The sequence below is a fragment of the Daldinia vernicosa genome (genome assembly GCF_022497035.1).
Source record: "Daldinia vernicosa strain CBS 139.73 unplaced genomic scaffold F5Y00scaffold_12, whole genome shotgun sequence".
Lineage (NCBI taxonomy): Eukaryota > Fungi > Ascomycota > Sordariomycetes > Xylariales > Hypoxylaceae > Daldinia > Daldinia vernicosa.
In genome coordinates this window covers 120,501-136,997 of record NW_025953928.1, presented here as the reverse complement: position 1 = coordinate 136,997, position 16,497 = coordinate 120,501, and the positions used below count along the sequence as shown (strand labels likewise).

The 16,497-nt window shown below is 48.1% G+C and overlaps 4 protein-coding genes across 4 annotated transcripts; 2 read left to right on the top strand and 2 right to left on the bottom strand.

The window, feature by feature from the left end:
- Positions 1-9: 9 nt before the first annotated feature.
- F5Y00DRAFT_268006 (uncharacterized protein) lies at positions 10-1,264 on the bottom strand (the record flags this gene model as incomplete). Its single annotated transcript, XM_048012170.1, has 1 exon — positions 10-1,264. One exon carries the CDS (start codon positions 1,262-1,264, stop codon positions 131-133), a length of 1,134 nt encoding a protein of 377 aa, XP_047866844.1. The 3' UTR covers positions 10-130.
- A 222-nt stretch (positions 1,265-1,486) lies between these two features.
- F5Y00DRAFT_231148 (DEAD-domain-containing protein) lies at positions 1,487-3,646 on the bottom strand. The gene is made up of 3 exons (XM_048006992.1): positions 3,279-3,646; positions 2,736-3,211; positions 1,487-2,684 (listed from the first exon to the last, which is right to left on the bottom strand). The coding sequence occupies exons 1-3, from the start codon at positions 3,561-3,563 to the stop codon at positions 1,601-1,603; spliced, it is 1,845 nt and encodes a 614-aa protein (XP_047866843.1). The 5' UTR covers positions 3,564-3,646; the 3' UTR covers positions 1,487-1,600.
- Positions 3,647-5,844: 2,198 nt separating this feature from the next.
- On the top strand, positions 5,845-9,549 carry F5Y00DRAFT_268003 (plasma membrane H+-ATPase; the record flags this gene model as incomplete). Its single annotated transcript, XM_048012169.1, has 4 exons — positions 5,845-6,044; positions 6,103-6,407; positions 6,464-6,687; positions 6,741-9,549. 4 exons carry the CDS (start codon positions 5,845-5,847, stop codon positions 9,117-9,119), a joined length of 3,108 nt encoding a protein of 1,035 aa, XP_047866842.1. The 3' UTR covers positions 9,120-9,549.
- Positions 9,550-10,288: 739 nt separating this feature from the next.
- F5Y00DRAFT_231142 (DUF1709-domain-containing protein) lies at positions 10,289-16,138 on the top strand. The gene is made up of 6 exons (XM_048006991.1): positions 10,289-10,749; positions 10,810-10,947; positions 11,017-13,620; positions 13,771-14,125; positions 14,196-14,932; positions 14,995-16,138. Exons 1-6 carry the CDS (start codon positions 10,729-10,731, stop codon positions 15,454-15,456), a joined length of 4,317 nt encoding a protein of 1,438 aa, XP_047866841.1. The 5' UTR covers positions 10,289-10,728; the 3' UTR covers positions 15,457-16,138.
- The last annotated feature ends 359 nt before the right edge of the window (positions 16,139-16,497 follow it).

Genomic DNA, 16,497 nt, shown 5'->3' with positions numbered 1-16,497 from the left:
TCCCGGGAAGAACTCAGCTTTAAATCAACCCATATTGCCCATAACCCTAGCATTGCCTCCTATCTGCAAACCACCGCGAAACCCCTCCCCGTTGAAGCTCTTGGCCCGTCTAGCACAAGCATGATGCCTTCTAGGTATTCAACGGCCCATTCACATCATCCACCGCATGCACCGCCACCCTAATCATGTCAAAACCCAGCCTCGTATTCATATCGTGCGTGTACATCTCCGCGACATACAGCGCATCAGGCATTCTCGCCGCCTTGTCTGCTTCCTCGTGAATAACCACCGCGTGCTGAGCCCACCAATAATCATCTATCGGCCGTCGGATCTCCTCCTTAATCCTCGAGTGTTCAAGGAACAGAGTGCGAGCGTGTTCGTTGGCTAGCTCTCTCTCCGTGAATATGACTAGCGGTAGACGGTACAGTTCGATTTCGCCGCTGAAAGCGCCTACTTGCTCGTGAGGCAGCACGGCGGGAATCGAGCCATCATCGCTCTCCTCTCCGAGGACCTGCTGGGGTGTTTCCGTGGTCGTTCGCGTCATGAATTCGCACTCCACGATATAGAGGGGTAGCTTGGGCCTATTGGCAGACCACTTCTTGAGCGCGCGCTCCTTCTTGGTGAGGTCGTGCTGGAGATTCACAAGACGCCTCTCGACCCATAGGACGCGCTCTTCGCCGTTGGTCAGCGTGCGCGTGACTTTGAGTAATTTGGATGGGGTATATTCATAGACGACGCTGCGGGTTAGGGCGGCCATGCCACCTTTGGTGTCATCGTGGTGCATTATTTCAGCCAGTTTGGCATTGGCTTGTTCACGATTCACGAATGTACCAGGCAGCTCTGGAGGGTCGTTGGTCGTAGAGAATAATACATATTCCCATTTGTATAGATAGGGTCCTCTTCCATCTAGCTCGGCTTTTGTGGACACGCAACCACGTTTATCTTTCGACGTAATAGGTGCTGGGCCAGCGGCTTTGTCTGCGACGACCGGGTCTACGATAGTTGGGGTAGGGGTAGGAATTCTCGCAACGGCAGGAACTTTCATAGCGGCAGGAACATTTTTAGAGGCAGGGACATTTATAGAGGCAAAGGCATTCATAGCGGTAGGAGCATTCTCGGTAGCATTGTCACTGATTTCGCTCTCGGTAGGCGTGCTTGATCGCTCATGCTGATCAAAATCAATAGGTATCCTGTTTTGTAGCTCTGCGACGATGGTAAGCTTCTGCATTGACCTGTCGTAGGTCGTCATCTGGTGTGGCGACATCATTCAACTACCTCCAAGGGAGACAGAGCTAGAATTTCGCCTGGCATGAGATCCTCCACTTCTTGTATAGCATCCCTAGCCCTTACCTGCCTAGAGAATTACATACTCTCCTGGTCAATGCCGACGCTAGGTAGACGGCTTTGATCGAGGAAAGCACATCGAACACACCTTCTTATAACGAAGGTCGAAGTTGCTGCGTTGTAATATAGACTAGGGAGGATGTTCGCAGGGGAGGCACGTTTAGTCGCTATTGCTAGATTGATTATGAGGGCTGTGGGTATCTACGAGTATGAGACTACTACTTCTAGCTAAGAAGGAACAAAACAGCCCTACTACCTACTTGGCCTTTGATCTTGCCTTAAACGATCTCAGGGGATCGTTCTTGCGACCAGTTATCCTCCTACCCCTGCCTTTTGAAATTCGGCCTCTCCTCCCCTTCCCATCAAGTACCTTCTTAAACGGTACGAATCCAACCTCGTTGGGGGTGATTGCTTTCTTCCCATCCTTTGGCAAGAGGTAATCGGGGACATGCTTGAGATGGGGCTGGCTTCTTGTTGTTCGAAGTTCAACGTCATGGCGAAGATGACGCACCTCCAGAGGATTCTCCTCGAAGTGGCGCTTCAAGCTTTCGCTCTTGAGCAACTCTTGCTTTAGCTCTCGTAGACGCGCTTCTCTGATAGCTACTTTTGTGACGGCTCTTAGCGCATCATTCATTCGGTAGCGGAATGCCTCCACGGCCTTCATGTCGAAATTGTAAGGTTTGACTTCCTGACCTCTCTTAGCCTGCTGCTTGATAATCCTAGATAACACCTTCTCGTCATTTTCTGCTGTCTCAACGCTGGTAGGCATGTGCTTCCGGAATTTGTCTTTGGGGACAACAAAGGATAATGCCATGCCCGTTTGCCCTGCGCGCGCAGTCCGCCCTATCCTGTGCAGATACGAGCGAGATGACAACGGTAAATCGAAGTTTATGACGACTGCAACATTCTTGAAGTCGATTCCTCGAGATATTCCGTAATTCTTATCACGTCGTGAAGATTTGCGTTTCTTTGGAGTCGGAGCAATAGCCTTGCTCTCTTCGCTGTTTTCCGGCACTTCACTGGTGGCATCTCCACGAGCATTACCAGAGGCCTCTTCACTGGTTGATTCAAGTTGGTCCTTTTCCTCGCCTACCACCTCATTTTCGTCCGAGGCAATAATTATATTGTAAACTCCCCTATTGAACTCCTCAACAGCATGGATTCGACAGTTAACTGGTAGCTCGGAATTCAAGAGACAACTCCGTATTCCGAATTGCTCAAAGAACAATTTGAGTCGATAGCATCGGTCGACGTCACTGACAAATATAATTGCCTTGCCTTTAACCAATTCTAGCTTTACCATGCAATAAATAAGGAGAAATTTTTCGTCCTCGCCGCACCTATACATCCTGTTAGCATTGTGATTTAAGATAGGAGATGCACAACCATACTTGACAACAAATTGCGAAACACCACCCCCATCTTCATCAGGCTCAATTAAATCTAGAACTGTCGGATTTCGACAGAAAAGCCCCTTTAGTGTGTCAACTTCCGGTGTGAGCGTCGCGCTCATGAGAGTTGTCTGTAATCCCTTTGGTAGCGAAGAGGCGACATTTTGTAGGTCTTCATCGTAACCGTATGATAATACAAGATCCGCCTCGTCTAAGACTAAGTGTGTAAGTTTCTCCACGGACAGAGCGGAATTTTTGATGTTGTGCCATGTTCTCGCAGGTGTCGCAACGACTATATCGGGCGAATCTGAGAGGACGGCGCGCTGGGCAGCATCGGAAAGTTTATCGGAGAGCTTGGAGACCTTGATCTCTCTAGAGCAATACGAAGTAAGAGATTCGAGTACTTTAGCGACTTGTGTTACCAATTCGTTCGTTGGGACTAGGATAAGAGCGGCCGTATAGGAATCTGATGAGATCTAGCCTGGAATTAGTCCCATCCTGTCATATCTAATCTGACCTGAAGTAGATCATGTTCATTCATACCTGTTTGCGCTTAAGGATAGCTTGGAGAATGGGTAGGGTATAAGCGGCAGTCTTCCCCGAGCCTGTCTTAGCCTTTGCCAGTACATCACAACCATCGATAGCCAGCGGTATGGCCTTGCTTTGAACCAAGGTTGGCGTATGCCAGTTTTGGCGGGCTGTGGCTTGAAGGAGTCTGCTGTCGAGGCCGAAGTCTGCGAATGTGGTGGTTATACCGGCGCTCGGTGTTTCAGCGCTGGCGGTGGCGGTGGAAACCGGCGCATCATTCTCGTCTAACTTGCGCTTCATAATATTGGATTTATAGTAGCAAATAAGAGATTTTGAAGTTGTAATGGTTGGCGTCTGCAGTGATAACCCATCCACTTCAGCTGTTCAGCAGAGTAGATTGATAGTCTAAGTGGGTCCAGAAAAATAATTCCTTATCTTATCATTGACAACGGAACTTGGAACAACTATTTTACTTCGTACCTTGGACAGGTCTTTTGGAAGTACCAAAGTACCTAATCTAGCATCTTTTTGCTTAGTTACATAAAAACTGTTACATAAAAACTATGCAACTTTTACCTCCTTGTGGTTCATCTCAATCGCTGTCCTTAGCAAAACCCTTCCCCTTTTACCACTGCGTAATCATTCTCCGGCAGTTGAGATTGGATTGCTAGGGGGTACAAGCAGACAGGGTAGATAATCTACCATTATTGGGTGAATGCGCAAAGCTCACGCGCGTCTCCAAACCCCCACAAGTCGATTCGAAGAATTTCATCCCAATTCACGCATTTCTGAAGTCGACTAGGTAGTGTAGACGAACCAAGCTTTTGTCGCTGAGGCTGTCGACATTCTTGGCACCGGCTGGCTCATTGAGCTTATTCCAATTGGTCAATACCGTGGTCGCCGCACCACTAAAGCCAAGAGTTTTGGCCAAGAGAACCCCTACGACTTCGACTTCAATATAACTGGTGCGACTTTCATCTGTGCTTCTCAGACTCAAGTCTCCTACATATGGCACACTCTCTTTACATACGCCAGCGAATAACAATACTACTACTACTACTACTTGGCTTGCTCGTTGCGGAGTAAGTAGCCATTTGATGTTCTCAAGTTTCATCGGTTTTAGTATGAAAATAGGTACGAATTACTATCGCCATAAGGTTAGTAACGAGGCTTGGATGAAGGTGCCACAGCAATCTCTTACCAATTAGACATCCTGACATCTTATCGCAACCCTAGGCGAGCTAGACGATGTGAGGCTTCTTTTCCCGTGGGGTTTCAAGGATTCCGATAAGATCCGCATACTACTATATAGGTGCGATAGACTAGGTTAGGTCGTTCTGGTGGTCCCCGTTATTATAGCCCATCCCTTGTTGTTGAAAAGGCCCGTAACTAGAGATGACGTTGAGATTCATCTCCGAGAGGCTTAACACAAGCCTTAAGCTTTAAGGTATCGTCGTATCTCGTTTAACTAGTTGATATTTTAATAACTTAGGATTTGATCGTTATTGACCTATTCGCTTCATCGATCAACATATACATACTAGGTATGTACAAACCTTAGTAACGACGAGACTGACTTACAGTAAACGCCAAGTGCAAGTTATTAATAGTAACTAGTTATATCTCTTCGTATTGTTTCCGTCTTGTCTTAGCTATTTCCAGAAGCGATGATCTCTGATAGGACTCTTCTTGGCACTGGTATTTTCTGGAGGGCCGAGACGGGAGCGCCGTGAGAAGATACCCCGATAGCTTGGCTACTGATTTGTTTCTGTTTCAACACATTATTGTTTGTTTGCTCAACGCCAGGATGACTGGATGATAGATCCATAGATACATAGTATAATTCATCACGTGCTGCACTTCCAAGTTCATCGACCGGCGGTTTCATCTCTGGTCAGTGCTGAAACCGCGGCAAGGGACTACGTGTGTACGGATCCGTACGTCTCTACGATAACCCCAGACTCGCGTATGAGATCGATCACTAACGAACCGCGTCCGGTGAGGCATTTTCGTAGCCGCGGTATTTGGCCGTGTCTGGGCTAAATGCTACCGTCCAATTATATCGACGTAGCTACAACGGTCGACTCGAAACGGATCGACATTATCTCACGGACCTTTTTGTCAGAGAGACCCCTACCACTAATACAACACTTACTCGGCCTGTGATAGGTCAATTCGTCTGATATCAAAGCTTCATTGTGGATGGAAATCTTAGTAGCTACTTTCATGACAAGCTTCAGATTGCCGCTTCGGACTAAATAGGGTAGTTTTGGTATCTTCATAGCTTGTTTGTGGATCATTTTCCTTGCAAAATGGTGTCTCCCGGGGCTGCTTCAGAGTTAACTAAGTTAACCGGCCAAGAGTTTCGCTATGGTCGCCGGTGCCGTTTTCTTTTCCGCCCACTGGGGAGTTGTATAAGTAGAGGCTCGTCCTCAACTCTTCGGAATAGAGTTTTGGCCTGGTCTGTCACTCCCACCGCTTTCATCCTCTCTTCCCTCCCTCGCCTTCCGCATATCTCTTTTTTCCTTCCTCCTTTTCAGTTTATTCTCTTCAATACAGCTGGGCTGTACCGAGGGTCATAATGGCACCCAATTTCAAGAAGATGGATGTTTTCAGCCATCATAAGGAGGTAGCTCCGTCTGGCTATATCGATTCTACACTCGATGGGTCGTCAACCGAACAGGACCTAGAGGCGGGGAGTTTCTTGACTGAAGACCAAAGGAATAATGCGGTCGACAACAACAATCACGGCGACAACCCGTACTTGGACGAGTACAGAGCGTGAGTACCTTTGTAAGAAGAAAACAATGTATTTACTGTCGACTAACTTGTTTATCAGCTTGATTCGTTATGTCGATACGTACAGAGATCCACGTGCGGAAGCGGGGGAGGAAGACTTTTCCGAACAAGACCAGAAGAGGCCATGGTGGGCATTCTGGAGAGGTGGCAAGAGTGGTTATGCTCGCGCGTCTCTGAGTGACTTTGAGACGCCGGGTGACTGGTTGAACACAGACATCAAAGAGGGTCTCTCGTCGATGGAAGTCGAACGGAGACGGAAATACTCTGGATGGAATGAGTTGTCAACCGAGAAGGAGAACATGTTGATCAAGTTCATCGGTTTCTTCCGCGGCCCTGTCTTATACGGTTCGTGCTATGTTGCTAATTGCTTATACGTGTTCACCAACTAACATACTCAATAGTGATGGAAGTTGCTGTTATCATTGCTCTGGCTATGGAAGACTGGCTTGATGGTGGCATCATTATTGGTATTTTGCTACTGAATGCTGTCGTCGGTTGGTACCAGGAAAAGCAGGCTGCCGACGTTGTCGCCAGTCTAAAGGGAGATATTGCTATGAAGGCACGTGTCGTCCGTGACGGCCAAGAGCAGGAGATCAGGGCTAGGGAGCTAGTACCGGGCGATGTCGTAAGTTCTATTTCGCAATCCTTTCGGGAGCTCAACACAGCTAATTATGTTAGATTATCATCGAAGAAGGTTATGTCGTCGCGGGTGACGCTCGTCTCATCTGCGAATATGACAACCCCAACGGACAGGCTCAGTATCAAGCGGAACTTTCAGCTCAAGATGTCACATCGCCGCATCGGGAGAAATTCGAAGAAGCTGAAGAGGAGGGAACTCCCCATGTAGGCCACGCGATCGTTGCTATCGACCAGAGTGCTATCACCGGTGAATCTCTTGCTGTTGACAAGTACATGACCGATACCGTCTACTACACTACTGGTTGCAAGCGTGGCAAGGCATACGCCGTTGTCACCTCTGGCGCACAAGCCTCGTTCGTGGGAAAGACTGCTAGTCTTGTTCAAGGAGCTAAGGACTCCGGTCACTTCAAGGCTATCATGGACTCTATCGGTACTACGCTGCTCGTTTTGGTTGTCTTCTGGATTCTCACTGCCTGGATTGGTGGATTCTATCGCAACCTCCACATCGTCTCCCCAGAGGAGAGCTCAAACAACCTGTTGACCTATGCGCTAATTCTACTAATCATCGGTGTCCCCGTTGGTTTGCCCGTCGTTACTACCACTACCTTGGCTGTTGGTGCCGCATATCTTGCTAAGGAAAAGGCCATCGTACAGAAGCTGACAGCTATTGAGTCGCTCGCTGGCGTCGACATTCTCTGTTCCGACAAGACTGGTACCCTAACGGCCAACCAGCTTTCCGTCCGAGAACCCTTCGTTATGGAAGGTGTTGACATCAACTGGATGATGGCCGTCGCCGCTTTGGCTTCGTCTCACAACATCAAAGCCCTCGACCCTATTGACAAAATCACCATCCTTACTCTCAACCGTTACCCTAAGGCGAAGGAGATGATTAGCGAGGGTTGGAAGACTGAGAAGTTTACCCCCTTCGACCCCGTCTCTAAGAGGATCACTGCTGTATGCACTTACCATGCGAAAGATGCTGGTTCGAATTCACGTCCTATTCGGTATACGTGTGCTAAGGGTGCGCCCAAGGCTGTTCTAGCATTAACGAACTGCAACGAAGAGCAAACTGCTCTTTTTAAGGAAAAGGCTACTGAATTCGCTCGTCGTGGTTTCCGTTCTCTTGCTGTCGCTGTTCAGGAGGAAGACGGCCCATGGGAAATGCTCGGCATGATTTCTCTTTTCGACCCTCCCCGTTCCGACACCGCCCAGACTATTGCCGAGGCTCAGGCTCTTGGTCTATCTGTTAAGATGCTTACTGGCGACGCTATTGCTATTGCTAAGGAGACTTGCCGCATGCTTGCTCTAGGCACGAAAGTCTACAACTCTGATAAGCTACTACACAGTGATATGGCTGGTACCGCAATCCACGACCTCTGCGAGAGGGCTGACGGTTTTGCTGAGGTATTCCCTGAGCACAAATACCAGGTAGTTGAAATGCTTCAGCAGCGAGGTCACTTGACGGCTATGACTGGTGATGGTGTCAACGACGCGCCGTCATTAAAGAAATCGGATTGTGGTATCGCCGTCGAAGGCGCTACCGAGGCTGCCCAGGCCGCTGCTGATATTGTGTTCCTTGCGCCAGGTCTTAGCACTATCGTCTCAGCTATTAAGATCTCTCGACAAATTTTCCAGCGCATGAAGGCTTACATCCAATACCGTATTGCTCTCTGCTTGCATCTTGAGATCTACTTGGTTACCACTATGATCATCATCAATGAGACCATTCGTGCGGACCTAATTGTTTTCTTGGCTCTATTCGCCGATTTAGCTACTATTGCCGTTGCTTACGATACTGCTCACTACGAAAAGCGACCGGTGGAATGGCAACTACCTAAGATCTGGATCATAAGTGTTGTCCTCGGCTCTCTACTTGCTCTGGGTACCTGGATCCTCCGCGGCACGCTCTGGCTCCCTGGTGGCGTTATCCAGGAATATGGCAGCGTGCAGGAGATCATCTTCCTCCAGGTATCGCTTACGGAGAACTGGCTTATCTTCGTCACACGTGGCTTCGAGACATATCCTTCGTGGCAACTAGTCAGCGCGATTTTCGGGGTCGATATCCTTGCGTCTCTCTTCGCTGGCTTCGGCTGGTTCTCGGGCGGCCAGGGTGAACCGTCCAGCCCGGTGACGCTCTCTGCTAAGCTGTCTGAGAACGGCGCTACGGATATCTTGACTATCGTTGTCGTCTGGATATACTCAATTGCGTGTGTCATTGTTATTGCTATCATCTACCAGATGATGACTCGTATGCAGAGTCTCAACGACCTCGGCCGCAAGAAGAGATCGGCCCAGGATACCATGATGGAGAATATCCTTACACATCTAAGTAAGGTTGCGCTGGAGCATGAGAGGGATGAAAAGGGTGGTGACCGCTTTTACATTGCTCAGAAGCAGGTGGTCGAGGAAGAGGAATAGATGATATGTATATAACTAATGGTTAATTAATGTGTATGATAATAATTGTCTTCTTTTATAGTGTGTGTTATACGGCGTCTTTGCGGGTGCATCTGATACCAACCGGTCTTTACAGGAAGAAATTTGAATAAAACTTCCTTTTTTTTGTTCTCTCCCAATATTTCTTATCTAGCGGTCTACCATCTGCAGCTAGTTTTCGTTCAAGAGTGATGTATTTTGCCCCTGATTGTTGTTATTGTTGCCGTTGATATCTGTCTTCTCCTATCTCCTATTCTTGAGTAAAATTAAACTCATAGCCTCAACCAAACATGAGGTATCCAAATACGAGCTATAGAGATAAATGTCATACGCACATGCAAATTTGAGCATTTGAGCATCTGAACATTTGAACATTTGAATGCATCTTTTTTTCTTCTTCAATCGTACAACATGTTCCTTATGGAGTTGCATACATCTATGTCGTGTACCTACATGTAATGCATTGATGTAGGTACCCACGGACTCGATTATCTTACCTAAGAGATGCAGAAGGCTGTTAGGTACCTTAGGTATCTAGCTATACTTTACTAATCTATTAACAGGTAGTGTTGTTTAACTACTACATAAATACCTACTCTATGTAAGTGCCTAAGGCATGCATGCCCGACTTTATGCTTATTAAATATTAAATGCCGAACACTAGTATTATTTAGACATTCTATATAAGTAAAAGGCTATTGCGATTATTATATGAATCATACACTTATGGCAACATGTTTATTTGAAGATCAAGATACTTTTTGAGAGTTGCACAGTCGGAAAGTCGGTCATGTCGAAAGTCGGTCATGGCTGTACGTACTACGATACTACTGTATTCTGTGCATAATGGTGCACACGTATCCCAGTAACTAAGATCAACTTGAGACAAACGATAATCCTAGATCGGTTAGCGGCTCGTGAGTTATCGTGTTGGCACGGCAACAGCAACGGGAAAAGCCTGGACAGAACAGCGGTGATTTCCTAGATTTAGCGGCGGGAACTTGTATGTTTGGTAGGTGTATATTTGGTGGGGCGATAGCGCTTGGCTAGGTAGCTAGGTATCCCCCACTCCCCACCAAGCCACTCTCCCATGTCTGTTTACTTCCGCCCGCCATCCAAATAACCTCCTGCAACCTGTGATCAAGAACCTCGGTCACTGTTATTATCATCACAACATTTGTTCTCTTCTCAATTCTTGTAGAAGAAAGGAGATAATCTTTCACTTGGTAAATTACACACACCATTGACGTGTGTTCTTTATTTTCTTTTTTCCCTTCTTGACCCCGTAACGATATCTTTTTAGCAACCGTCCTCAGCCTTTTCGGCGTTACCTACTTTCAGCCGCTTGTAAACATTACAGCTGTCACCGATTGGTGCTTGGTGCGTCAACCTAGCAACCCTATAACTTGCCAAAACAACTCTTAAGCGCCATTCTCGAATTGTGCATCTTTGTAGGCCGCATATTCTGCACCGCACCGCCACGAGACTTGAACATACATCTCACACATCTTGTAACCCGTTTTTTTATTTCTCCATTGGGAGATATGAATCACCAATAATCGCGAGATAGTCTGCAAGTTTTCCTTTCAGTATGGCCTCTGATGGGCAACCTGTAAGTAAAGAAAGGGAAGTCTAAACAATAGATGACAGAGAATTAACTGTTAATCAATAGGTAACGCAGCCTTTGCGTATTGCTAAGAACAACACTCCAGCTACATCGCCAATTAAGAGTAGCATTCCACGTCCGTTGTCTGAGATCTCAGCCACTGAGCAGCGACGAAACTCACCGAGCTGGAATCCTTCACCAAAGGTAATTCCATTCTACCATTCTAGACTCAACTCAAATTCAGATTGACTCTGCTAACCCTCGTGGCGTTAGAAGATGGGTCTTAATACCGATTCATCTCCATTCCAGTCATCTCCTCTGGACGGTACAACTTCACCGCGCCTGTTTTGGCAGAATCGCAATGTCAATAATCGCATCGAAAACGACTTGTATGGAGGTCGTGCTGGTTCCCCGTCGCCTACTAGGCGTTCCTCTATTGAGCGACTGCAGAAGGCGTCCCGTGTAAAAAATAGTACCATGTTTGCCCGAGAACAAAAACAAGAATACGACCCTATGCGTATACCAGCAATCGAGCGTCCTCTTGCTAAGGTCCAAGGAAATGCTTTCGCCAACAACTTTCGATCAAGCCATGGCCGCTCAGATAGCCAGACCAGTATCTCTCTATACACTCCTACAAAGACTGGCTCTCAATCGTCTCCCGCTCCTACTGGCTCTCAACCCCCCAGTCCAAGCAAAGACCAAGCATCTCCGGCTAAGTCATCACTTTCTTCAGCCCGCCTCAAGAGCAGCCAAGATTTACATAGTGACGTTTTCTCGGATATGTCATTCGAAGACCACGAACTCCCAAGTGGTAGGTCACTCCACCGCCACGCCAAGTCTGTTACCTTCGATGCTGCCCCACCTCAGATTAATGAGTACGAAATGGCAACCCCTGATATGTCTTCTGTTGGCACAAACTCGCGAGAAGGCAGTTATGATGATGACGACGACGACGATGATGACTATATCTATGGACATTATCCTGGGGGTGAGATGGACGGACAGGATGACAGTTTTGATGCGACACTAGAAGACACAGACAAGACTCCAGTTGTCGGGCCTGATGATTGGCGTCAAGATCGGGACACGCGCTTTGATAGCAGTCCAATGCCTGAGGGTGCCTTGTCACAAGCCATGTCTCCACAATCACAGCATTCTCGTACAGATTCATCAACATCTAGTAGTGAACATCGACCTCTACCCCCTCTTCCGGGGATGGGCCATGCCCGGTCCCAGTCTGCATCTTCAAATGGGCTGTCTGCTACTGCAGAACGTATGTTAGGCTCTCCTCGAAGTCTCCCATCGCCACCTCCTGCTTCAATAAGCAAGTCTGATATCCACAATATTGGCAATGGTAGCATGTCTTTGGAAGAGCGACTTAAGCTCATGATGCTGGACGAGACAAGTCCCAAGTCTGACAGCTCTGCAAAGACTTTCGCTGAACAACAGCGGGAGCGTCGCATGCGACGAGCTGGAGGCCGTGATAGGGTTACAAGCCCCACTCCAGGCCATGACGATCATGATGACCATGAAGATCATGAAGACCATGAAGACCACGAGGGCCATGAGGATCACGAAGACCGAGATGATGAAGGTAATGAGGAGGACGACACTGTTGGTGATCTATCCGGACTGGATATGGATTACCAGCTTCCAAGTATTTCCCGACAATCCATTCTGCGCCGTGTTAATGGCAACAGGGCACTTGAGCAAGAATCTGAATTCACATTCATGTCGCCAGGTCCTGAACCGGGCCTCACTCGCGACGCTCCTTATGATCCTGATGTTCCTATCGCTAGTATCGAAGACTCAATTCTTGATGATGGTGAGGAGTCGAATGAAGATAGTGTGGTTCATCACGAGAGCGAAGATGATAAAGGTGATGTCTATGACCTATACCAACGGTCTGAAGATGGAGATGCTGCGTCGCAAAAAGATGACCATGATGACCAGGACGACAGTGATGATCACGATGATCACAGTGATCATGATGACCACGATGATGATGATACGGAGAGTCAATACTCTGATGAGGTTGAGAAGCCCCAGCCCGTGGACGCACAGCCTGAAGAAGAATCAGTCACGACTCCTCGAGCTGCGAGCCCAGCCCTTGAAGGTGCTATCACAAACTTCAGCGCTACCCTTCCCCAGATAACAAGTTCGTCTAAGGACGTAGAATTCACTCGTAGCCTACAATCACATATGCTTCCAAAGCCTAAGGAAGCAGGTGCTCTCACGCACTCGGAAAGCCACAAAGTGTCGGATGCAGACTCTTATTTACAACGGTCAAAGACCCCAGAAAGACCTATATCGAAGCCGGTATATGATGGTTCTGGATGGGGAGATCCCGAAGAGGATGAATATGAATCAGAGGAGCCAGGTACTCCTGAATCTGTCATCCACCATCCTATATCTGATGATGAGGAAGAAGAGTACGAAGATGAACTTGAGGAAGTTGAGGAGGTTGAAGAAATTGAAGACGTTGAAGGAGTCAGAGAAGCCCAAGAAGTCGAAGAAGCTAAAGAGATCGAGGAATTTTTAATCGAGTCGCCTGCCATTCCTGAGCGGGAAGCTACCATTAAATCTTCTTCAGGATCCAAGCTGAAGACTCGCGCTTCTGCCACCCCGTCCGACATTGTGTCCATGCGTGAGGCTCGCCGACAAGTAAGCCGAGAAGTAGCACCCGTGGTCCCACCAATTCCTGACCGGCATCGTAACCGTCTTTCTCGGGATTTAGCACCTGATACTCTCGAGGTCCCCACTGGTGACGACTATATTGAGCGACACCCAAGCTTTAAACAGCGTAGTTTAACTTTGGATCTTGACTTGGGTCTCAGTCTTGATCAGGACTTTGAGCGGGTCATTGAGGCACAAAAGGTCAATACCCAATTCCTTCCCCACGACTACCACTCCCTTGCTGCAATCAACGAGCCAAAAAGACAAGCGTCAGGCTCCAATCCTCAAAACACCAATAAAGACAATTCGTACCTTGGAACACCTAAGACTAACATTGAATTTCCACGACAGCGAGGTTACCTTATGCGCCAGAACACCAAACTCGTTACTGCAAGCGACAAAGAGACCGAAGAAGCTCGAGCTGGTACCCGTTCTGCTGGCAATTCTCCAATTAAGCAGCAACGACCTCAATCGTGGACTGTTGAACCTTGGAATGGTAAGCACAGGAAAAGCATCAAGAAGAGACACGCACCAAGTATCAACGGTCAAGTACCACCTCTACCAGGTCATGAAAGCAACTCGACAACGATGAATTCATTACCCGAAGAAGATAGCCACGAGCTGGCGACAGAAGAATGTGGCGAGCGAGGCAGATTGTTTGTCAAGGTAATGGGCGTGAAAGATCTTGATCTTCCCTTGCCTAAGAGTAAGTTTTCCTCGACATTGATACTCGAACGTTTTCCTACATACCTACCTAAGTACTAACCTCCCGTAAGATGAACGAACATGGTTTAGCCTCACTCTCGACAACGGAGTACACTGTGTGACCACATCCTGGCTGGAGCTGGCACGTAACGCTCCGATCGGCCAGGAGTTTGAGCTTGTTGTCCCTAACGAATTGGAATTCCAACTTACCCTCAACGTGAAGTTGGAGAAGCCGCCGCCTGAGCGCGTAACAGTCGCGCCAACTAAGGCGGTAAAACCCAAGCCATCTACCTTTTCTCGTGTCTTCGCTAGCCCCAAGAAGCGAAAGGAGATGGAAGCTCGTCTACGTGCCGAAGAGGAAGCCTACGCTCAGGCCCAGCGCGACGCCGCTACGAAGCAGAGGAATGTTGTACCCACGGCGTGGGACCTACTATCTCCTCTTGCGGCAGAGGACGGAACCTTCGCGCGCGCATACGTCTGCCTTAAGGAGCACGAATCCCGCTGCTATGGACGACCTTATATGGCAGAGATTGCGACTTTTAACGAATGGGCTACCGAGGAGCCTAACTTCGCCAACAGCGTCAAGAGCAAGCGCTCTGGAGTTCCTAGCAACTCGGTTGTGCGTCGCGCACCTTACAAGATCGGCAAACTAGAAGTGCAACTTCTCTTCGTGCCGCGACCTAAAGGATCAACGAATGATGACATGCCAAAGAGCATGAATATGTGCATCCGCGAGTTGAAGGCAGCCGAGGAGAGACTATCCAGGAACTGGGAGGGTCACCTAAGCCAGCAAGGAGGAGATTGCCCCGTAAGTATCACTTCTAACGCGCAGCCTAGAGGCATTCGAATACTAACCTAATGAATCAATAGTACTGGCGCCGCCGCTACTTCAAGCTTGTCGGTACTAAGCTTACCGCTTATCACGAAACAACCCGTCAACCTCGTGCCACAATCAACCTCTCCAATGCCAAGCGACTCATTGACGACCGACGGCAGCTGACTGACCCCGAGACCACGGGTCGCGGCGGAAAGAGACGTCGCTCTGCCTTCGCGGAAGAGGAAGAAGGCTACATGTTTGTTGAGGAGGGTTTCCGTATCCGCTTCAATAACGGCGAGATTATCGATTTCTACGCCGACACCCGCGAAGACAAGCAAGGCTGGATGAAGGTCCTCGGCGACGTCATCGGTCGAACCGGGGAAGAGGAAGACAGCACCGGCGCTCCCAGTTCCCGCAGGAAGTGGTGTGAACTCGTCCTTAAGCGGGAAGAGATGCTTCGAAAGCGCGCCGAGACCAGACGAGTTCATTCGAGGACTAAGAGCATGATCGTCTAAGTCTCAGATGGCTCTGCCAAGCTCTCATGATTAATATCTCGCGACAGAAAAACGAAGAAACGACAATTATGCCCGATATGATCTGTTGACCTGCATACGAATGAATTCATGATCATCAATACGCTACTTGAGTTCGCCCTTCTATCTTGCGATTTTGCCATAACTCCGGTTTTGTTCTATCGTCCACTTGGTTCTTTTGACAGACAACACCGCGACCAGTTTGGCTTACTATTACACACCCACGCAACTTTCTCGTTCTGGCTCCGGAAGTACAGGATTCTTTTGTTTCATAATTCTGGTTCCTTGTACAGGTCCAATTAATCACGACGACCGATTGTTACTTGTTACTTTGTTTGTTTGTTTTTGTTTTTAGCACGCCTGGATGCTCACGCAACAAAAAGATTCTTTTTTTTTTTTTTTCGCAGAAGTTGGAGACGGAGATAGTGTGAGACAAGATAATTTGGAAGGTTGTCCCCTCCCAAGACATCAACCAAGTAAGCCTGGAGCTATGAAGGCTGGTCAACTCCGCCCCCTTCAAGGAAGTGATGGCATGCATGGCGCCCGGGCGAGAGGGGAGTTTTTACTTAGGGACGTTAGGTTGTGAGGATTTTGTAGTTAAGGGATTGCTCGTTGCTAGCTCTGCTTATTTGTATTTTGACAGTAATAAAATCATTACTTGCAACATGCTCGGCTCAGGGTCTGCCCCTAAATTACGTGCTAGTTATGTAGTAGTCATGTGTATATCAAGGTTATATGGATACTGCAATAATCATGATGAAATACCAAGTAACTAGCAAGTGGGGGAGCGAAAACCTTTTAAGTATTTATATATATGAACTCGACTAGCTGGGCAAGCATCTTTCACTCCGTACCTAGGTAGCACATATCCGTCGTAATTGCACCCAATATCCTATCATCGCTCACCCTACGCAATCGATCCACCCACCCAGGTAAAGGAGATGGGGGTATCAGCTGCGGATTTCAAACCACCTTACCTCCACGGCCTTTAGCCTGCCTGCCTACTACTACCGCCCTCGGGGA

What these genes read in the sequence shown, in the direction of transcription:
- F5Y00DRAFT_231148 (XM_048006992.1), bottom strand. Translation starts at nt 3,563, where the DNA reads ATGAAGCGCAAGTTAGACGAGAATGATGCGCCGGTTTCCACCGCCACC. An exon ending in CTATCCTTAAGCGCAAACAG is followed by an intron (nt 3,212 to 3,278) that starts GTATGAATGAAC and finishes ATTCCAGGCTAG; the next exon opens with ATCTCATCAGATTCCTATAC. An exon ending in GTTTCGCAATTTGTTGTCAA is followed by an intron (nt 2,685 to 2,735) that starts GTATGGTTGTGC and finishes CAGGATGTATAG; the next exon opens with GTGCGGCGAGGACGAAAAAT.
- F5Y00DRAFT_231142 (XM_048006991.1), top strand. Translation starts at nt 10,729, where the DNA reads ATGGCCTCTGATGGGCAACCT. An exon ending in TGGCCTCTGATGGGCAACCT is followed by an intron (nt 10,750 to 10,809) that starts GTAAGTAAAGAA and finishes GTTAATCAATAG; the next exon opens with GTAACGCAGCCTTTGCGTAT. An exon ending in GCTGGAATCCTTCACCAAAG is followed by an intron (nt 10,948 to 11,016) that starts GTAATTCCATTC and finishes TCGTGGCGTTAG; the next exon opens with AAGATGGGTCTTAATACCGA.